At 45.1% G+C, this 23,555-nt stretch overlaps 1 protein-coding gene across 1 annotated transcript in view; it reads left to right on the top strand.

The window, feature by feature from the left end:
* Nucleotides 1-413: 413 nt before the first annotated feature.
* LOC135570279 (monocyte to macrophage differentiation factor 2-like) overlaps nucleotides 414-23,555 on the top strand; it is a 67,752-nt gene continuing 44,610 nt past the window's right edge. The window contains exon 1 of the mRNA XM_065016394.1: nucleotides 414-717. Within this exon, the coding sequence (XP_064872466.1) occupies nucleotides 704-717 (14 nt within the window). The 5' untranslated portion in view covers nucleotides 414-703. The remainder of the gene's footprint in view (nucleotides 718-23,555) is intronic.

Raw genomic sequence — 23,555 nt, 5'->3', positions numbered from 1 at the left:
CGTTTCACGTTGATCATTCAGACACTTAAATTCAGTTTTCTTGTTTTGTTCAGGTGTCGGACTCGCGCCATCTAGCGGGCCACATTCAGTACGTAGATTAAACGACCAAAAGTCTTGGTTATAGATGTTGAGTTCAAGCTTTGCTGGACGTGTTTTTATATGTTAAATATTACGACACATGATGATGTTGACAGAAATTCCGACTTGCTGCTGTAACCGTTTTGTTCTAGAAAATAAAGAGAAAGAACCAACTATTCTCCAACCCGGTATCTCTGGCAGTTTAAAACAACATCATGACTTGGTTCCAGATTGAGCCGTTCCCGAATCCGGTAAAAAAAAAAAAAATAATAATAATAATAATAATGAAAGAAAAAAAAATAGTTTTTAAATTTTTTTTTTTTTTTCTTCCGCGACGCAGGAAGACTGTTTTCCCTAGAAACCGTTTACATCGTTCGCACTTCCGGGTGTTGCCTGCTCTGAATCACGCGCATTATCGTCGCTGCAGCACCTTCGGCATCCCGGATACTCACCATTCGGTGAACACCAGCAGCATCAGGTTTAGATGTCTTTTAGATATCTAGTAGCATCAAGACAGGACGGTCGAGATAAAGCGCTGCTGAAACACACAACTCTGAAGACATATTTTGTATCGTTACACCCACGTCTCTCTACTGTTGCTTTTTTCCCCCCCTTCACATTTTAAATGAATCTTGTAAGGTATGTGGTTTTGGGTTTTTATAAATTGCACCTAAATGTGTAAAACATCGCGACTCCCAGTTAGTAAACGTTTTGGATGTGTTTGTTTGATAAGCCGAACAGACTGATATCGCCCAATAACCAGCTGTGATGTTTCTAACCTATTTGGGAATCCCTGTGACTGCTGTCCTGAATTAGTTGGGTTTTATGTAACGCTATTATTAGGTACAATAGTGTAACGACCCTGGGTTTATAAGCGCGGATATCGACTGTGCCGGTACAGTCGATGGCGCGCTGGACTTCGGGCTAGAAGGTCGAGGGTTCGAGTCCTGCTCCCTGCCGTTTCATTACAATATAATAATAATACAATGATAATACACTGTTGGAATGGTTGAATGTCTGAGTCTATGTCTACGTCGCTCGGGAGCTGATCTGTGTTACAGTAGAATAACGAATACCGATGATGGTCCTTATCGATAATACCGGACCCCCTCTACTGGACCGCGGGCGCAGGGACGTGTGACTTCTACTACTCTATTTTATATCAGTTTCCTTGTATAGGCTGCACTACTATGGCTAAGTTGTTTCCATGGGTTTCTGATTTAAAGTAGTTATATCATCAGATGACAACATCAGACTGATGCATTTACACCAGTTGACTTGTACTAGGGGGGGGTGCTTACCCCATGTCTACGTGTGTGTGGGTGGTTCTGTACATCTGACTATTGGTGGAGTGGATAGTTCAATCAATGTTAGCCTAGGTTACTGTGTGTGTGTGTGTGTGTGTGTGTGTGTGTGTGTGTGTGTGTGTAAACGGTGAGAGGAGATGACAGATAGGTAGAGTTGTATTGTTACTCTCCTGCTGTACGACTACACCACTTTGTCTTGAAGCAGACAGACAGGTCTGGACACACTGACTACAGACAGACAGACAGGTCTGGACACACTGACTACAGACAGACAGACAGGTCTGGACACACTGACTACAGACAGACAGACAGGTCTGGACACACTGACTACAGACAGACAGACAGGTCTGGACACACTGACTACAGACAGACAGACAGGTCTGGACACACTGACTACAGACAGACAGACAGGTCTGGACACACTGACTACAGACAGACAGACAGACAGGTCTGGACACACTGACTACAGACAGACAGACAGGTCTGGACACACTGACTACAGACAGACAGACAGGTCTGGACACACTGACTACAGGCAGACAGACAGGTCTGGACACACTGACTACAGGCAGACAGACAGGTCTGGACACACTGACTACAGGCAGACAGACAGACAGGTCTGGACACACTGACTACAGGCAGACAGACAGACAGGTCTGGACACACTGACTACAGGCAGACAGACAGACAGGTCTGGACACACTGACTACAGGCAGACAGACAGACAGGTCTGGACACACTGACTACAGGCAGACAGACAGACAGGTCTGGACACACTGACTACAGGCAGACAGACAGACAGGTCTGGACACACTGACTACAGGCAGACAGACAGACAGGTCTGGACACACTGACTACAGGCAGACAGACAGACAGGTCTGGACACACTGACTACAGGCAGACAGACAGACAGGTCTGGACACACTGACTACAGGCAGACAGACAGACAGGTCTGGACACACTGACTACAGGCAGACAGACAGACAGGTCTGGACACACTGACTACAGGCAGACAGACAGACAGGTCTGGACACACTGACTACAGGCAGACAGACAGACAGGTCTGGACACACTGACTACAGACAGACAGACAGACAGGTCTGGACACACTGACTACAGACAGACAGACAGACAGGTCTGGACACACTGACTACAGACAGACAGACAGGTCTGGACACACTGACTACAGACAGACAGACAGGTCTGGACACACTGACTACAGACAGACAGACAGGTCTGGACACACTGACTACAGGCAGACAGACAGACAGGTCTGGACACACTGACTACAGACAGACAGACAGGTCTGGACACACTGACTACAGACAGACAGACAGGTCTGGACACACTGACTACAGACAGACAGACAGGTCTGGACACACTGACTACAGACAGACAGACAGGTCTGGACACACTGACTACAGACAGACAGACAGGTCTGGACACACTGACTACAGACAGACAGGCAGGTCTGGACACACTGACTACAGACAGACAGGCAGGTCTGGACACATTGACTACAGACAGACAGACAGGTCTGGACACACTGACTACAGACAGACAGACAGGTCTGGACACACTGACTACAGACAGACAGACAGGTCTGGACACATTGACTACAGACAGACAGACAGGTCTGGACACACTGACTACAGACAGGCAGACAGGACACTGCAGTCAGATAGTGTCACACACAGAGTCTGGACTAGGGGTAGCCCTGCTGGGCTTTGGCTCTGTGATCGGTTGGTCTTGCCTGGCCATGTGTGTGTGGCCTGGGGCTCAGGTCATTAACAGACAGGTCTGGCTCTGTGATCTGTTGGTCTGGCCTGGCCATGTGTGTGTGGCCTGGGGCTCAGGTCATTAACAGACAGGTCTGGCTCTGTGATCTGTTGGTCTGGCCTGGCCATGTGTGTGTGGCCTGGGGCTCAGGTCATTAACAGACAGCTTGATAACCTAATTAACAGAACTGCCAGCTGTCTGTATAGGGAGGGAGGGATGGATGGATGGATGGATGGAGGAGGAGGCATGGATGGAGGGGAGGGGGGATTGAGTGGGGATGGATGGAGGGGGGAGGGATGGTAGGGGAGGGAGGGATTGATGGAGGGGAGGGAGGGATTGATGGAGGGGAGGGAGGGATTGATGGAGGGGAGGGAGGGATTGATGGAGGGGGTAGAGAGAGGTGGAAAGAGAGAGAGAGGGTAGAGGTGGAGAGAGAGAGGGTAGAAAGAGAGGTGGAAAGAGAGGAGGAGGAGAACGTCCCTGTATTCAGGCCAGTTGCTGTGTGTTTAGAGATTGGAGAGAGACAACCTCAACCTACTGTATAGTGTTTAGAGACTAGAGACAACCTCAACCTACTGTATAGTGTTTAGAGAGAGACAACCTCAACCTACTGTATAGTGTTTAGAGAGGGACAACCTCAACCTACTGTATAGTGTTTAGAGACTAGAGGGACAACCTCAACCTACTGTATAGTGTTTAGAGAGGGACAACCTCAACCTACTGTATAGTGTTTAGAGAGAGACAACCTCAACCTACTGTATAGTGTTTAGAGACTAGAGGGACAACCTCAACCTACTGTATAGTGTTTAGAGAGGGACAACCTCAACCTACTGTATAGTGTTTAGAGAGGGACAACCTCAACCTACTGTATAGTGTTTAGAGAGGGACAACCTCAACCTACTGTATAGTGTTTAGAGAGGGACAACCTCAACCTACTGTATAGTGTTTAGAGAGGGACAACCTCAACCTACTGTATAGTGTTTAGAGACTAGAGAGGGACAACCTCAACCTACTGTATAGTGTTTAGAGAGAGACAACCTCAACCTACTGTATAGTGTTTAGAGAGAGACAACCTCAACCTACTGTATAGTGTTTAGAGATTGGAGAGGGACAACCTCAACCTACTGTATAGTGTTTAGAGACTAGAGAGGGACAACCTCAACCTACTGTATAGTGTTTAGAGACTAGAGAGGGACAACCTCAACCTACTGTATAGTGTTTAGAGACTAGAGAGGGACAACCTCAACCTACTGTATAGTGTTTAGAGACTAGAGACAACCTCAACCTACTGTATAGTGTTTAGAGAGGGACAACCTCAACCTACTGTATAGTGTTTAGAGAGGGACAACCTCAACCTACTGTATAGTGTTTAGAGAGGGACAACCTCAACCTACTGTATAGTGTTTAGAGACTAGAGTGTTTAGAGGGACAACCTCAACCTACTGTATAGTGTTTAGAGAGGGACAACCTCAACCTACTGTATAGTGTTTAGAGACTAGAGACAACCTCAACCTACTGTATAGTGTTTAGAGACTAGAGACAACCTCAACCTACTGTATAGTGTTTAGAGAGGGACAACCTCAACCTACTGTATAGTGTTTAGAGAGGGACAACCTCAACCTACTGTATAGTGTTTAGAGAGGGACAACCTCAACCTACTGTATAGTGTTTAGAGACTAGAGAGGGACAACCTCAACCTACTGTATAGTGTTTAGAGACTAGAGACAACCTCAACCTACTGTATAGTGTTTAGAGAGAGACAACCTCAACCTACTGTATAGTGTTTAGAGAGGGACAACCTCAACCTACTGTATAGTGTTTAGAGAGGGACAACCTCAACCTACTGTATAGTGTTTAGAGAGGGACAACCTCAACCTACTGTATAGTGTTTAGAGACTAGAGAGGGACAACCTCAACCTACTGTATAGTGTTTAGAGACTAGAGAGGGACAACCTCAACCTACTGTATAGTGTTTAGAGAATAGAGAGGGACAACCTCAACCTACTGTATAGTGTTTAGAGACTAGAGACAACCTCAACCTACTGTATAGTGTTTAGAGACTAGAGACAACCTCAACCTACTGTATAGTGTTTAGAGAGGGACAACCTCAACCTACTGTATAGTGTTTAGAGAGGGACAACCTCAACCTACTGTATAGTGTTTAGAGAGGGACAACCTCAACCTACTGTATAGTGTTTAGAGACTAGAGAGGGACAACCTCAACCTACTGTATAGTGTTTAGAGAGGGACAACCTCAACCTACTGTATAGTGTTTAGAGACTAGAGAGGGACAACCTCAACCTACTGTATAGTGTTTAGAGAGGGACAACCTCAACCTACTGTATAGTGTTTAGAGAGAGACAACCTCAACCTACTGTATAGTGTTTAGAGACTAGAGGGACAACCTCAACCTACTGTATAGTGTTTAGAGAGGGACAACCTCAACCTACTGTATAGTGTTTAGAGAGGGACAACCTCAACCTACTGTATAGTGTTTAGAGACTAGAGACAACCTCAACCTACTGAGGGACAACCTCAACCTACTGTATAGTGTTTAGAGAGGGACAACCTCAACCTACTGTATAGTGTTTAGAGAGAGGACAACCTCAACCTACTGTATAGTGTTTAGAGACTAGAGAGGGACAACCTCAACCTACTGTATAGTGTTTAGAGAGAGACAACCTCAACCTACTGTATAGTGTTTAGAGAGGACAACCTCAACCTACTGTATAGTGTTTAGAGACTGAGAGGACAACCTCAACCTACTGTATAGTTTAGTTTGTATAGACTTTAGAGAGGACAACCTCAACCTACTGTATAGTGTTTAGAGACTAGAGAGGGACAACCTCAACCTACTGTATAGTGTTTAGAGACTCAGAGTATAGTGTTTAGAGAACAACTCAACCTACTGTATAGTGTTTAGAGACTAGAGACAACCTCAACCTACTGTATAGTGTTTAGAGACTAGAGGACAACCTCAACCTACTGTATAGTGTTTAGAGACAACCTCAACCTACTGTATAGTGTTTAGAGAGGACAACCTCAACCTACTGTATAGTGTTTAGAGAGGGACAACCTCAACCTACTGTATAGTGTTTAGAGACTAGAGACAACCTCAACCTACTGTATAGTGTTTAGAGACTAGAGAGGGACAACCTCAACCTACTGTATAGTGTTTAGAGAGGGACAACCTCAACCTACTGTATAGTGTTTAGACAGGAGACAACCTCAACCTACTGTATAGTGTTTAGAGACTGTATAGTGTTTAGACAACCTCAACCTACTGTATAGTGTTTAGAGAGGGACAACCTCAACCTACTGTATAGTGTTTAGAGACTAGAGAGGGACAACCTCAACCTACTGTATAGTGTTTAGAGACTAGAGACAACCTCAACCTACTGTATAGTGTTTAGAGAGGGACAACCTCAACCTACTGTATAGTGTTTAGAGAGGGACAACCTCAACCTACTGTATAGTGTTTAGAGAGGGACAACCTCAACCTACTGTATAGTGTTTAGAGACTAGAGGGACAACCTCAACCTACTGTATAGTGTTTAGAGACTAGAGACAACCTCAACCTACTGTATAGTGTTTAGAGAGAGACAACCTCAACCTACTGTATAGTGTTTAGAGAGGGACAACCTCAACCTACTGTATAGTGTTTAGAGAGGGACAACCTCAACCTACTGTATAGTGTTTAGAGAGGGACAACCTCAACCTACTGTATAGTGTTTAGAGACTCAACCTACTGTATAGAGGACAACCTCAACCTACTGTATAGTGTTTAGAGACAACCTCAACCTACTGTATAGTGTTTAGGGACAACCTCAACCTACTGTATAGTGTTTAGAGAGAGAGGGACAACCTCAACCTACTGTATAGTGTTTAGAGACTAGAGACAACCTCAACCTACTGTATAGTGTTTAGAGAGAGACAACCTCAACCTACTGTATAGTGTTTAGAGAGGGACAACCTCAACCTACTGTATAGTGTTTAGAGAGGGACAACCTCAACCTACTGTATAGTGTTTAGAGAGGGACAACCTCAACCTACTGTATAGTGTTTAGAGACTAGAGAGGGACAACCTCAACCTACTGTATAGTGTTTAGAGAGGGACAACCTCAACCTACTGTATAGTGTTTAGAGACTAGAGAGGGACAACCTCAACCTACTGTATAGTGTTTAGAGAGGGACAACCTCAACCTACTGTATAGTGTTTAGAGACTAGAGAGAGACAACCTCAACCTACTGTATAGTGTTTAGAGAGGGACAACCTCAACCTACTGTATAGTGTTTAGAGAGGGACAACCTCAACCTACTGTATAGTGTTTAGAGAGGGACAACCTCAACCTACTGTATAGTGTTTAGAGAGGGACAACCTCAACCTACTGTATAGTGTTTAGAGACTAGAGAGGACAACCTCAACCTACTGTATAGTGTTTAGAGACTAGAGACAACCTCAACCTACTGTATAGTGTTTAGAGACTAGAGGAGACTAACCTACTGTATAGTGTTTACAACCTCAACCTACTGTATAGTGTTTAGAGATGGACAACCTCAACCTACTGTATAGTGTTTAGAGAGGGACAACCTCAACCTACTGTATAGTGTTTAGAGACAACCTCAACCTACTGTAGTGTTTAGAGGGACAACCTCAACCTACTGTATAGTGTTTAGAGACTAGAGAGGGACAACCTCAACCTACTGTATAGTGTTTAGAGACTAGAGGGACAACCTCAACCTACTGTATAGTGTTTAGAGATGGACAACCTCAACCTACTGTATAGTGTTTAGAGACTAGAGGACAACCTCAACCTACTGTATAGTGTTTAGAGACAACCTCAACCTACTGTATAGTGTTTAGAGAGGACAACCTCAACCTACTGTATAGTGTTTAGAGACTAGGGGGACAACCTCAACCTACTGTATAGTGTTTAGAGAGGGACAACCTCAACCTACTGTATAGTGTTTAGAGACTAGAGGGACAACCTCAACCTACTGTATAGTGTTTAGAGACTAGAGAGGGACAACCTCAACCTACTGTATAGTGTTTAGAGAGGGACAACCTCAACCTACTGTATAGTGTTTAGAGACTAGAGAGGGACAACCTCAACCTACTGTATAGTGTTTAGAGACTAGAGAGGGACAACCTCAACCTACTGTATAGTGTTTAGAGACTAGAGACAACCTCAACCTACTGTATAGTGTTTAGAGAGGGACAACCTCAACCTACTGTATAGTGTTTAGAGACTAGAGGACAACCTCAACCTACTGTATAGTGTTTAGAGACTAGAGACAACCTCAACCTACTGTATAGTGTTTAGAGAGGGACAACCTCAACCTACTGTATAGTGTTTAGAGAGGACAACCTCAACCTACTGTATAGTGTTTAGAGAGGGACAACCTCAGTATAGTGTTTAGGGACAACCTCAACCTACTGTATAGTGTTTAGAGAGGGGACAACCTCAACCTACTGTATAGTGTTTAGAGACTAGAGAGGGACAACCTCAACCTACTGTATAGTGTTTAGAGAGGGACAACCTCAACCTACTGTATAGTGTTTAGAGAGAGACAACCTCAACCTACTGTATAGTGTTTAGAGACTAGAGAGGGACAACCTCAACCTACTGTATAGTGTTTAGAGAGGGACAACCTCAACCTACTGTATAGTGTTTAGAGAGGACAACCTCAACCTACTGTATAGTGTTTAGAGACTAGGGGACAACCTCAACCTACTGTATAGTGTTTAGAGAGGGACAACCTCAACCTACTGTATAGTGTTTAGAGAGGGACAACCTCAACCTACTGTATAGTGTTTAGAGAGGGACAACCTCAACCTACTGTATAGTGTTTAGAGATGGACAACCTCAACCTACTGTATAGTGTTTAGAGAGGACAACCTCAACCTACTGTATAGTGTTTAGAGAGGGACAACCTCAACCTACTGTATAGTGTTTAGAGAGGACAACCTCAACCTACTGTATAGTGTTTAGAGAGGACAACCTCAACCTACTGTATAGTGTTTAGAGACTCAGAGAGACTAGGACAACCTCAACCTACTGTATAGTGTTTAGAGAGGGACAACCTCAACCTACTGTATAGTGTTTAGAGATGGACAACCTCAACCTACTGTATAGTGTTTAGAGAGGGACAACCTCAACCTACTGTATAGTGTTTAGAGAGGGACAACCTCAACCTACTGTATAGTGTTTAGAGAGGGACAACCTCAACCTACTGTATAGTGTTTAGAGAGGGACAACCTCAACCTACTGTATAGTGTTTAGAGACTAGAGACAACCTCAACCTACTGTATAGTGTTTAGAGAGAGACAACCTCAACCTACTGTATAGTGTTTAGAGATGGACAACCTCAACCTACTGTATAGTGTTTAGAGAGGGACAACCTCAACCTACTGTATAGTGTTTAGAGAGGGACAACCTCAACCTACTGTATAGTGTTTAGAGAGGGACAACCTCAACCTACTGTATAGTGTTTAGAGGACAACCTCAACCTAGGGACAACCTCAACCTACTGTATAGTGTTTAGAGAGGGACAACCTCAACCTACTGTATAGTGTTTAGAGAGAGACAACCTCAACCTACTGTATAGTGTTTAGACAGAGACAACCTCAACCTACTGTATAGTGTTTAGAGACTAGAGACAACCTCAACCTACTGTATAGTGTTTAGAGACTAGAGACAACCTCAACCTACTGTATAGTGTTTAGAGACTAGAGACAACCTCAACCTACTGTATAGTGTTTAGAGACTAGAGAGGGACAACCTCAACCTACTGTATAGTGTTTAGAGAGGGACAACCTCAACCTACTGTATAGTGTTTAGAGACTAGAGACAACCTCAACCTACTGTATAGTGTTTAGAGAGGGACAACCTCAACCTACTGTATAGTGTTTAGAGACTAGAGAGGGACAACCTCAACCTACTGTATAGTGTTTAGAGAGAGACAACCTCAACCTACTGTATAGTGTTTAGAGACTAGAGAGGGACAACCTCAACCTACTGTATAGTGTTTAGAGAGGGACAACCTCAACCTACTGTATAGTGTTTAGAGACTAGAGACAACCTCAACCTACTGTATAGTGTTTAGAGACTAGAGACAACCTCAACCTACTGTATAGTGTTTAGAGACGAGAGGGACAACCTCAACCTACTGTATAGTGTTTAGAGACTAGAGAGGGACAACCTCAACCTACTGTATAGTGTTTAGAGAGGGACAACCTCAACCTACTGTATAGTGTTTAGAGAGGGACAACCTCAACCTACTGTATAGTGTTTAGAGAGGGACAACCTCAACCTACTGTATAGTGTTTAGAGAGGGACAACCTCAACCTACTGTATAGTGTTTAGAGAGGGACAACCTCAACCTACTGTATAGTGTTTAGAGAGGGACAACCTCAACCTACTGTATAGTGTTTAGAGAGGGACAACCTCAACCTACTGTATAGTGTTTAGAGAGAGACAACCTCAACCTACTGTATAGTGTTTAGAGAGGGACAACCTCAACCTACTGTATAGTGTTTAGAGAGAGACAACCTCAACCTACTGTATAGTGTTTAGAGACTAGGGACAACCTCAACCTACTGTATAGTGTTTAGAGACTAGAGAGAGACAACCTCAACCTACTGTATAGTGTTTAGAGACTAGAGAGACAACCTCAACCTACTGTATAGTGTTTAGAGAGGGACAACCTCAACCTACTGTATAGTGTTTAGAGAGAGACAACCTCAACCTACTGTATAGTGTTTAGAGACTAGAGACAACCTCAACCTACTGTATAGTGTTTAGAGACTAGAGACAACCTCAACCTACTGTATAGTGTTTAGAGACAACCTCAACCTACTGGGACAACCTCAACCTACTGTATAGTGTTTAGAGAGAGACAACCTCAACCTACTGTATAGTGTTTAGAGAGGGACAACCTCAACCTACTGTATAGTGTTTAGAGACTAGAGACAACCTCAACCTACTGTATAGTGTTTAGAGAGAGACAACCTCAACCTACTGTATAGTGTTTAGAGACTAGAGAGGGACAACCTCAACCTACTGTATAGTGTTTAGAGACTAGAGAGGGACAACCTCAACCTACTGTATAGTGTTTAGAGACTAGAGAGAGACAACCTCAACCTACTGTATAGTGTTTAGAGAGGGACAACCTCAACCTACTGTATAGTGTTTAGAGAGGGACAACCTCAACCTACTGTATAGTGTTTAGAGACTAGAGACAACCTCAACCTACTGTATAGTGTTTAGAGAGGGACAACCTCAACCTACTGTATAGTGTTTAGAGACTAGAGAGGGACAACCTCAACCTACTGTATAGTGTTTAGAGAGGGACAACCTCAACCTACTGTATAGTGTTTAGAGACTAGAGACAACCTCAACCTACTGTATAGTGTTTAGAGACTAGAGAGGGACAACCTCAACCTACTGTATAGTGTTTAGAGACTAGAGACAACCTCAACCTACTGTATAGTGTTTAGAGAGGGACAACCTCAACCTACTGTATAGTGTTTAGAGAGGGACAACCTCAACCTACTGTATAGTGTTTAGAGACTAGAGACAACCTCAACCTACTGTATAGTGTTTAGAGAGGGACAACCTCAACCTACTGTATAGTGTTTAGAGACTAGAGACAACCTCAACCTACTGTATAGTGTTTAGAGATGGACAACCTCAACCTACTGTATAGTGTTTAGAGAGGGACAACCTTAACCTACTGTATAGTGTTTAGAGACTAGAGACAACCTCAACCTACTGTATAGTGTTTAGAGAGGGACAACCTCAACCTACTGTATAGTGTTTAGAGACTAGAGACAACCTCAACCTACTGTATAGTGTTTAGAGACTAGAGACAACCTCAACCTACTGTATAGTGTTTAGAGACTAGAGACAACCTCAACCTACTGTATAGTGTTTAGAGAGGGACAACCTCAACCTACTGTATAGTGTTTAGAGAGACTAGTAGACAACAACCTCAACCTACTGTATAGTGTTTAGAGAGACAACCTCAACCTACTGTATAGTGTTTAGAGAGGAGACAACCTCAACCTACTGTATAGTGTTTAGAGAGGGACAACCTCAACCTACTGTATAGTGTTTAGAGACAACCTCAACCTACTGGTGTTTAGAGACAACCTCAACCTACTGTATAGTGTTTAGAGAGGGACAACCTCAACCTACTGTATAGTGTTTAGAGACTAGAGACAACCTCAACCTACTGTATAGTGTTTAGAGAGGGACAACCTCAACCTACTGTATAGTGTTTAGAGAGGGACAACCTCAACCTACTGTATAGTGTTTAGAGAGGGACAACCTCAACCTACTGTATAGTGTTTAGAGACTAGAGACAACCTCAACCTACTGTATAGTGTTTAGAGAGGGACAACCTCAACCTACTGTATAGTGTTTAGAGAGGACAACCTCAACCTACTGTATAGTGTTTAGAGAGGACAACCTCAACCTACTGTATAGTGTTTAGAGACTAGGGACAACCTCAACCTACTGTATAGTGTTTAGAGAGAGACAACCTCAACCTACTGTATAGTGTTTAGAGAGGGACAACCTCAACCTACTGTATAGTGTTTAGAGAGGGACAACCTCAACCTACTGTATAGTGTTTAGAGACTAGAGACAACCTCAACCTACTGTATAGTGTTTAGAGACTCAACCTACTGAGAGGGACAACCTCAACCTACTGTATAGTGTTTAGAGACTAGAGACAACCTCAACCTACTGTATAGTGTTTAGAGAGGGACAACCTCAACCTACTGTATAGTGTTTAGAGAGGGACAACCTCAACCTACTGTATAGTGTTTAGAGAGGGACAACCTCAACCTACTGTATAGTGTTTAGAGAGGGACAACCTCAACCTACTGTATAGTGTTTAGAGACTAGAGGACAACCTCAACCTACTGTATAGTGTTTAGAGAGGGACAACCTCAACCTACTGTATAGTGTTTAGAGACTAGAGGACAACCTCAACCTACTGTATAGTGTTTAGAGAGGGACAACCTCAACCTACTGTATAGTGTTTAGAGACTAGAGAGGGACAACCTCAACCTACTGTATAGTGTTTAGAGAGGGACAACCTCAACCTACTGTATAGTGTTTAGAGAGGGACAACCTCAACCTACTGTATAGTGTTTAGAGACTAGAGAGAGACAACCTCAACCTACTGTATAGTGTTTAGAGAGGGACAACCTCAACCTACTGTATAGTGTTTAGAGAGGGTGTTTAGAGAGGGACAACCTCAACCTACTGTATAGTGTTTAGAGAGGGACAACCTCAACCTACTGTATAGTGTTTAGAGAGACTGTATAGTGTTTAGAGAGGGACAACCTCAACCTACTGTATAGTGTTTAGAGAGGGACAACCTCAACCTACTGTATAGTGTTTAGAGAGGGACAACCTCAACCTACTGTATAGTGTTTAGAGAGGGACAACCTCAACCTACTGTATAGTGTTTAGAGAGGGACAACCTCAACCTACTGTATAGTGTTTAGAGACTAGAGACAACCTCAACCTACTGTATAGTGTTTAGAGAGGGACAACCTCAACCTACTGTATAGTGTTTAGAGACAACCTAGCTGTAGAGACAACCTCAGAGACAACCTCAACCTACTGTATAGTGTTTAGAGAGGGACAACCTCAACCTACTGTATAGTGTTTAGAGAGGGACAACCTCAACCTACTGTATAGTGTTTAGACTAGAGGGGACAACCTCAACCTACTGTATAGTGTTTAGAGAGGGACAACCTCAACCTACTGTATAGTGTTTAGAGATGGACAACCTCAACCTACTGTATAGTGTTTAGAGACTAGAGGACAACCTCAACCTACTGTATAGTGTTTAGAGACTAGGACAACCTCAACCTACTGTATAGTGTTTAGAGAGGGACAACCTCAACCTACTGTATAGTGTTTAGAGAGAGACAACCTCAACCTACTGTATAGTGTTTAGAGAGGGACAACCTCAACCTACTGTATAGTGTTTAGAGAGGGACAACCTCAACCTACTGTATAGTGTTTAGAGACTAGAGACAACCTCAACCTACTGTATAGTGTTTAGAGAGGGACAACCTCAACCTACTGTATAGTGTTTAGAGACTAGAGACAACCTCAACCTACTGTATAGTGTTTAGAGAGGGACAACCTCAACCTACTGTATAGTGTTTAGAGACTAGAGACAACCTCAACCTACTGTATAGTGTTTAGAGAGGGACAACCTCAACCTACTGTATAGTGTTTAGAGAGGGACAACCTCAACCTACTGTATAGTGTTTAGAGACTAGAGACAACCTCAACCTACTGTATAGTGTTTAGAGAGGGACAACCTCAACCTACTGTATAGTGTTTAGAGAGGGACAACCTCAACCTACTGTATAGTGTTTAGAGAGGACAACCTCAACCTACTGTATAGTGTTTAGAGATGGACAACCTCAACCTACTGTATAGTGTTTAGAGAGGGACAACCTCAACCTACTGTATAGTGTTTAGAGAGGGACAACCTCAACCTACTGTATAGTGTTTAGAGACTAGAGACAACCTCAACCTACTGTATAGTGTTTAGAGAGGGACAACCTCAACCTACTGTATAGTGTTTAGAGAGGGACAACCTCAACCTACTGTATAGTGTTTAGAGAGGACAACCTCAACCTACTGTATAGTGTTTAGAGAGGGACAACCTCAACCTACTGTATAGTGTTTAGAGAGAGACAACCTCAACCTACTGTATAGTGTTTAGAGAGAGACAACCTCAACCTACTGTATAGTGTTTAGAGACTCAGAGAGTGTTTAGAGACAACCTCAACCTACTGTATAGTGTTTAGAGAGGGACAACCTCAACCTACTGTATAGTGTTTAGAGAGGGACAACCTCAACCTACTGTATAGTGTTTAGAGAGGGACAACCTCAACCTACTGTATAGTGTTTAGAGACGAGAGGGACAACCTCAACCTACTGTATAGTGTTTAGAGAGGGACAACCTCAACCTACTGTATAGTGTTTAGAGAGGGACAACCTCAACCTACTGTATAGTGTTTAGAGACTAGAGAGGGACAACCTCAACCTACTGTATAGTGTTTAGAGAGGGACAACCTCAACCTACTGTATAGTGTTTAGAGACTAGAGAGGGACAACCTCAACCTACTGTATAGTGTTTAGAGAGGGACAACCTCAACCTACTGTATAGTGTTTAGAGAGGGACAACCTCAACCTACTGTATAGTGTTTAGAGACTAGAGAGAGACAACCTCAACCTACTGTATAGTGTTTAGAGAGGGACAACCTCAACCTACTGTATAGTGTTTAGAGAGGGACAACCTCAACCTACTGTATAGTGTTTAGAGAGGGACAACCTCAACCTACTGTATAGTGTTTAGAGACTAGAGAGGGACAACCTCAACCTACTGTATAGTGTTTAGAGAGGGACAACCTCAACCTACTGTATAGTGTTTAGAGACTAGAGAGGGACAACCTCAACCTACTGTATAGTGTTTAGAGAGGGACAACCTCAACCTACTGTATAGTGTTTAGAGAGGGACAACCTCAACCTACTGTATAGTGTTTAGAGAGGGACAACCTCAACCTACTGTATAGTGTTTAGAGACTAGAGACAACCTCAACCTACTGTATAGTGTTTAGAGAGGGACAACCTCAACCTACTGTATAGTGTTTAGAGACTAGAGACAACCTCAACCTACTGTATAGTGTTTAGAGAGGGACAACCTCAACCTACTGTATAGTGTTTAGAGAGGGACAACCTCAACCTACTGTATAGTGTTTAGAGAGGGACAACCTCAACCTACTGTATAGTGTTTAGAGATGGACAACCTCAACCTACTGTATAGTGTTTAGAGATGGACAACCTCAACCTACTGTATAGTGTTTAGAGACTAGAGGGACAACCTCAACCTACTGTATAGTGTTTAGAGACTAGAGAGGGACAACCTCAACCTACTGTATAGTGTTTAGAGAGGGACAACCTCAACCTACTGTATAGTGTTTAGAGAGAGACAACCTCAACCTACTGTATAGTGTTTAGAGAGAGACAACCTCAACCTACTGTATAGTGTTTAGAGAGGGACAACCTCAACCTACTGTATAGTGTTTAGAGACTAGAGACAACCTCAACCTACTGTATAGTGTTTAGAGAGAGACAACCTCAACCTACTGTATAGTGTTTAGAGACTAGAGACAACCTCAACCTACTGTATAGTGTTTAGAGAGGGACAACCTCAACCTACTGTATAGTGTTTAGAGACTAGAGAGGGACAACCTCAACCTACTGTATAGTGTTTAGAGACTAGAGGGACAACCTCAACCTACTGTATAGTGTTTAGAGAGGGACAACCTCAACCTACTGTATAGTGTTTAGAGACTAGAGACAACCTCAACCTACTGTATAGTGTTTAGAGAGGGACAACCTCAACCTACTGTATAGTGTTTAGAGAGGGACAACCTCAACCTACTGTATAGTGTTTAGAGAGGGACAACCTCAACCTACTGTATAGTGTTTAGAGATGGACAACCTCAACCTACTGTATAGTGTTTAGAGAGGGACAACCTCAACCTACTGTATAGTGTTTAGAGAGGGACAACCTCAACCTACTGTATAGTGTTTAGAGACTAGAGACAACCTCAACCTACTGTATAGTGTTTAGAGAGGGACAACCTCAACCTACTGTATAGTGTTTAGAGAGGGACACAACCTCAACCTTGTATAGTGTTTAGAGAGGGACAACCTCAACCTACTGTATAGTGTTTAGAGAGGGACAACCTCAACCTACTGTATAGTGTTTAGAGAGGGACAACCTCAACCTACTGTATAGTGTTTAGAGACTAGAGAGGGACAACCTCAACCTACTGTATAGTGTTTAGAGACTAGAGAGGGACAACCTCAACCTACTGTATAGTGTTTAGAGACTAGAGACAACCTCAACCTACTGTATAGTGTTTAGAGAGGGACAACCTCAACCTACTGTATAGTGTTTAGAGACTCAGAGTGTTTAGAGGGACAACCTCAACCTACTGTATAGTGTTTAGAGAGGGACAACCTCAACCTACTGTATAGTGTTTAGAGAGGGACAACCTCAACCTACTGTATATTAGAGACAACCTCAACCTACTGACAACCTCAACCTACTGTATAGTGTTTAGAGAGGGACAACCTCAACCTACTGTATAGTGTTTAGAGAGGACAACCTCAACCTACTGTATAGTGTTTAGAGACTAGAGACAACCTCAACCTACTGTATAGTGTTTAGAGGGGACAACCTCAACCTACTGTATAGTGTTTAGAGACTAGAGAGGGACAACCTCAACCTACTGTATAGTGTTTAGAGAGGGACAACCTCAACCTACTGTATAGTGTTTAGAGAGGGACAACCTCAACCTACTGTATAGTGTTTAGAGAGGGACAACCTCAACCTACTGTATAGTGTTTAGAGAGGGACAACCTCAACCTACTGTATAGTGTTTAGAGATGGACAACCTCAACCTACTGTATAGTGTTTAGAGAGGGACAACCTCAACCTACTGTATAGTGTTTAGAGATGGACAACCTCAACCTACTGTATAGTGTTTAGAGACAACCTCAGGACAACCTCAACCTACTGTATAGTGTTTAGAGACTAGAGACAACCTCAACCTACTGTATAGTGTTTAGAGAGGACAACCTCAACCTACTGTATAGTGTTTAGAGACTAGAGACAACCTCAACCTACTGTATAGTGTTTAGAGAGGGACAACCTCAACCTACTGTATAGTGTTTAGAGATGGACAACCTCAACCTACTGTATAGTGTTTAGAGACTAGAGAGGGACAACCTCAACCTACTGTATAGTGTTTAGAGAGGGACAACCTCAACCTACTGTATAGTGTTTAGAGAGGGACAACCTCAACCTACTGTATAGTGTTTAGAGACTAGAGACAACCTCAACCTACTGTATAGTGTTTACAACCTCAACCTACTGTATAGTGTTTAGAGACTAGAGACAACCTCAACCTACTGTATAGTGTTTAGAGAGAGACAACCTCAACCTACTGTATAGTGTTTAGAGAGGGACAACCTCAACCTACTGTATAGTGTTTAGAGAGAGACAACCTCAACCTACTGTATAGTGTTTAGAGAGGGACAACCTCAACCTACTGTATAGTGTTTAGAGAGGGACAACCTCAACCTACTGTATAGTGTTTAGAGAGGGACAACCTCAACCTACTGTATAGTGTTTAGAGACTAGAGACAACCTCAACCTACTGTATAGTGTTTAGAGAGGGACAACCTCAACCTACTGTATAGTGTTTAGAGAGGGACAACCTCAACCTACTGTATAGTGTTTAGAGAGGGACAACCTCAACCTACTGTATAGTGTTTAGAGAGGGACAACCTCAACCTACTGTATAGTGTTTAGAGAGGGACAACCTCAACCTACTGTATAGTGTTTAGAGAGAGACAACCTCAACCTACTGTATAGTGTTTAGAGAGGGACAACCTCAACCTACTGTATAGTGTTTAGAGAGGGACAACCTCAACCTACTGTATAGTGTTTAGAGATGGACAACCTCAACCTACTGTATAGTGTTTAGAGAGAGACAAGCTGATCCTAGGTCTGTTCCTAGGGGATGCTGATCCCAGGTCTGTTCCTAGGGGAAGCTGATCCTAGGTCTGTTCCTAGGGGAAGCTGGTCTTAGGTCTGTTCCTAGGGGAAGCTGATCCTAGGTCTGTACCTAGGGGAAGCTGTTCCTAGGGGAAGCTGATCCTAGGTCTGTTCCTAGGGGAAGCTGATCCTAGGTCTGTTCCTAGGGGAAGCTGGTCCTAGGTCTGTTCCTAGGGGAAGCTGGTCTTAGGTCTGTTCCTAGGGGAAGCTGGTCCTAGGTCTGTTCCTAGGGGAAGCTGGTCCTAGGTCTGTTCCTAGGGGAAGCTGGTCCTAGGTCTGTTCCTAGGGGAAGCTGGTCCTAGGTCTGTTCCTAGGGGAAGCTGATCCCAGGTCTGTTCCTAGGGGAAGCTGATAATAGGTCTGTTCCTAGGGGAAGCTGATCCTAGGGGAAGCTGATCCCAGGTCTGTTCCTAGGGGAAGCTGATAATAGGTCTGTTCCTAGGGGAAGCTGATCCTAGGGGAAGCTGATCCCAGGTCTGTTCCTAGGGGAAGCTGATAATAGGTCTGTTCCTAGGGGAAGCTGATCCTAGGTCTGTTCCTAGGGGAAGCTGATCCTAGGGGAAGCTGATCCCAGGTCTGTTCCTAGGGGAAGCTGATAATAGGTCTGTTCCTAGGGGAAGCTGATCCTAGGGGAAGCTGATCCCAGGTCTGTTCCTAGGGGAAGCTGATAATAGGTCTGTTCCTAGGGGAAGCTGATCCTAGGTCTGTTCCTAGGGGAAACTGATCCTAGGGGAAGCTGATCCTAGGTCTGTTCCTAGGGGAAGCTGATCCTAGGTCTGTTCCTAGGGGAAGCTGGTCCTAGGTCTGTTCCTAGGGGAAGCTGATCCTAGGTCTGTTCCTAGGGGAAGCTGGTCCTAGGTCTGTTCCTAGGGGAAGCTGATCCTAGGGGAAGCTGATCCTAGGTCTGTTCCTAGGGGAAGCTGATCCTAGGTCTGTTCCTAGGGGAAGCTGGTCCTAGGTGAAGCTGATCCTAGGGGAAGCTGATCCCAGGTCTGTTCCTAGGGGAAGCTGATCCTAGGTCTGATCCTAGGGGAAGCTGATCCTAGGGAAAGCTGATCCTAGGGAAAGCTGATCCTAGGGGAAGCTGATCCTAGGTCTGTTCCTAGGGGAAGCTGGTCCTAGGTCTATTCCTAGGGGATGCTGATCCTAGGGGAAGCTGATCCTAGGTCTGTTCCTAGGGGAAGCTGGTCCTAGGTCTGTTCCTAGGGGAAGCTGATCCTAGGGGAAGCTGATCCTAGGTCTGTTCCTAGGGGAAGCTGATCCTAGGTCTGTTCCTAGGGGAAGCTGATCCTAGGTCTGTTCCTAGGGGAAGCTGGTCCTAGTTCTGTTCCTAGGGGATGCTGATCCTAGGTCTGTTCCTAGGGGAAGCTGGTCCTAGGTCTGTTCCTAGGGGAAGCTGATCCTAGGTCTGTTCCTAGGGGATGCTTATCCTAGGTCTGTTCCTAGGGGAAGTTGACCCCAGAACACATTATAGAGACTTACTGGGCCAGGAGTCTGTGTGCGACAGACTGGAGTTGAACCCCGTGACTGTTAGCCAGTTGAGCTAAAGCCCTGGGAGCTAATGCAACTCTTCATGTGTGTGTGCGGTTGTGACAGTATCTCTGTTCTTTCACAGAGACAGGAACACACACACACACACACCACCCAGCCTCTTTCTTTGTGGCCCAGATATAACCGCTGACGTTACACACACACACACACACGCCCTGTCTGTGTCTCTGTGTGTGTGTTCGTGTCTCTGCACATCCTCTTTTCTTCATGCTAATTTAATCACTGAAAGGAAAGGAGGGGAGAGATGGATCTGTGAGTGAGGAGAAGGAGATGGATCTGGGAGTGAGGAGAAGGAGACGGGGATGGAGGGAGAGGGTGATGGATCTGGGAGTGAGGAGACGGGGATGGAGGGAGAGGAGAGATGGATCTGGGAGTGAGGAGAAGGAGATGGAGGGAGAGGGTGATGGATCTGGGAGTGAGGAGAAGGAGATGGGGATGGAGGGAGAGGGTGATGGATCTGGGAGTGAGGAGAAGGAGAAGGAGGGAGAGGGTGATGGATCTGGGAGTGAGGAGAACGAGACGGGGATGGAGGGAGAGGGTGATGGATCTGGGAGTGAGGAGAACGAGACGGGATGGAGGGAGAGGGTGATGGATCTGGGAGTGAGGAGAAGGAGACGGGATGGAGGGAGAGGGTGATGGATCTGGGAGTGAGGAGAAGGAGACGGGATGGAGGGAGAGGGTGATGGACCTGGGAGTGAGTAGAAGGAGACTGGGATGGAGGGAGAGGGTGATGGACCTGGGAGTGAGGAGAAGGAGACTGGGATGGAGGGAGAGGAGAGATGGATCTGGGAGTGAGGAGAAGGAGATTGAGGGAGAGGGTGATGGATCTGGGAGTGAGGAGAAGGAGACTGGGATGGAGGGAGAGGGTGATGGATCTGGGAGTGAGGAGAAGGAGACGGGGATGGAGGGAGAGGGTGATGGATCTGGGAGTGAGGAGATGGGGATGGAGGGAGAGGGTGATGGATCTGGGAGTGAGGAGAAGGAGAAGAGGATGGAGGGAGAGGGTGAAGGATCTGGGAGTGAGGAGAAGGAGATGGATCTGGGAGTGAGGAGAAGGAGAAGGGGATGGAGGGAGAGGAGAGATGGATCTGGGAGTGAGGAGAAGCTTGCTCGGGGGTTTCCATGGCTACAGTGACATCACCACACTACAGCTACTTCGTGCGTGTGAGAGAGACAGACCTCTTATTTCTGCCTCAGTCGATCCATGGTTACTGGCAGTTGCCAGGCAACTGTAGTCATGGCAAAAAGCAAGTTTCTGAGAGAGAGAGATTCCAGAACTCTGAAAGAACATCTCTGATTGCCATCAATCAGACAAAACAAACACAGACTGATGGAGGGAGGTGGAGAGAGAGAACAAACACAGACTGATGGAGGTGGAGAGAGAGAACAAACACAGACTGATGGAGGGAGGTGGAGAGAGAGAACAAACACAGACTGATGGAGGGAGGTGGAGAGAGAGAACAAACACAGACTGATGGAGGGAGGTGGAGAGAGAGAACAAACAGACTGATGGAGGTGGAGAGAGAGAACAAACACAGACTGATGGAGGTGGAGAGAGAGAACAAACAGACTGATGGAGGGAGGTGGAGAGAGAGAACAAACATATTGATGGAGGGAGGTGGAGAGAGAGAACAAACACAGACTGATGGAGGTGGAGAGAGAGAACAAACACAGACTGATGGAGGGAGGTGGAGAGAGAGAACAAACAGACTGATGGAGGTGGAGAGAGAGAACAAACACAGACTGATGGAGGGAGGTGGAGAGAGAGAACAAACACAGACTGATGGAGGTGGAGAGAGAGAACAAACACAGACTGATGGAGGGAGGTGGAGAGAGAGAACAAACAGACTGATGGAGGTGGAGAGAGAGAACAAACACAGACTGATGGAGGTGGAGAGAGAACAAACACAGACTGATGGAAGGAGGTGGAGAGAGAGAACAAACACAGACTGATGGAGGTGGAGAGAGAACAAACACAGACTGATGGAGGGAGGTGGAGAGAGAGAACAAACAGATTGATGGAGGGAGGTGGAGAGAGAGAGAACAAACACAGACTGATGGAGGGAGGTGGAGAGAGAGAACAAACCGACTGATGGAGGGAGGTGGAGAGAGAGAGAACAAACACAGACTGATGGGGGAGGAGAGAGAGAACAAACACAGACTGATGGAGGTGGAGAGAGAGAACAAACACAGACTGATGGAGGGAGGTGGAGAGAGAGAGAACAAACACAGACTGATGGAGGGAGGTGGAGAGAGAGAACAAACAAACAGACTGATGGAGGTGGAGAGAGAGAACAAACAGACTGATGGAGGGAGGTGGAGAGAGAGAACAAACAGACTGGTGGAGGTGGAGAGAGAGAACAAACAGACTGATGGAGGTGGAGAGAGAGAACAAACAGACTGGTGGAGGTGGAGAGAGAGAACAAACACAGACTGATGGAGGGAGGTGGAGAGAGAGAACAAACACAGACTGATGGAGGGAGGTGGAGAGAGAGAACAAACAGACTGATGGAGGGAGGTGGAGAGAGAGAGAACAAACACAGACTGATGGAGGGAGGTGGAGAGAGAGAACAAACAGACTGATGGAGGGAGGTGGAGAGAGAGAACAAACAGACTGATGGAGGTGGAGAGAGAGAACAAACAGACTGATGGAGGTGGAGAGAGAGAACAAACAGACTGATGGAGGGAGGTGGAGAGAGAGAGAACAAACACAGACTGATGGGGGAGGAGAGAGAGAACAAACACAGACTGATGGAGGTGGAGAGAGAACAAACACAGACTGATGGAGGTGGAGAGAGAGAACAAACACAGACTGATGGGGGAGGAGAGAGAGAACAAACACAGACTGATGGAGGTGGAGAGAGAACAAACAGACTGATGGAGGTGGAGAGAGAACAAACAGACTGATGGAGGGAGGTGGAGAGAGAGAACAAACAGACTGATGGAGGTGGAGAGAGAACAAACAGACTGATGGAGGTGGAGAGAGAACAAACAGACTGATGGAGGTGGAGAGAGAGAACAAACAGACTGATGGAGGGAGGTGGAGAGAGAGAGAACAAACACAGACTGATGGGGGAGGAGAGAGAGAACAAACACAGACTGATGGAGGTGGAGAGAGAGAGAACAAACAGACTGGTGGAGGGAGGTGGAGAGAGAGAACAAACA

The sequence above is a fragment of the Oncorhynchus nerka genome, unplaced genomic scaffold (genome assembly GCF_034236695.1).
Source record: "Oncorhynchus nerka isolate Pitt River unplaced genomic scaffold, Oner_Uvic_2.0 unplaced_scaffold_1001, whole genome shotgun sequence".
NCBI classification, from domain to species: Eukaryota; Metazoa; Chordata; class Actinopteri; order Salmoniformes; family Salmonidae; genus Oncorhynchus; species Oncorhynchus nerka.
Note: the sequence above shows the minus strand (reverse complement) of the source record. Positions and strands in the feature narration are given on the sequence as shown.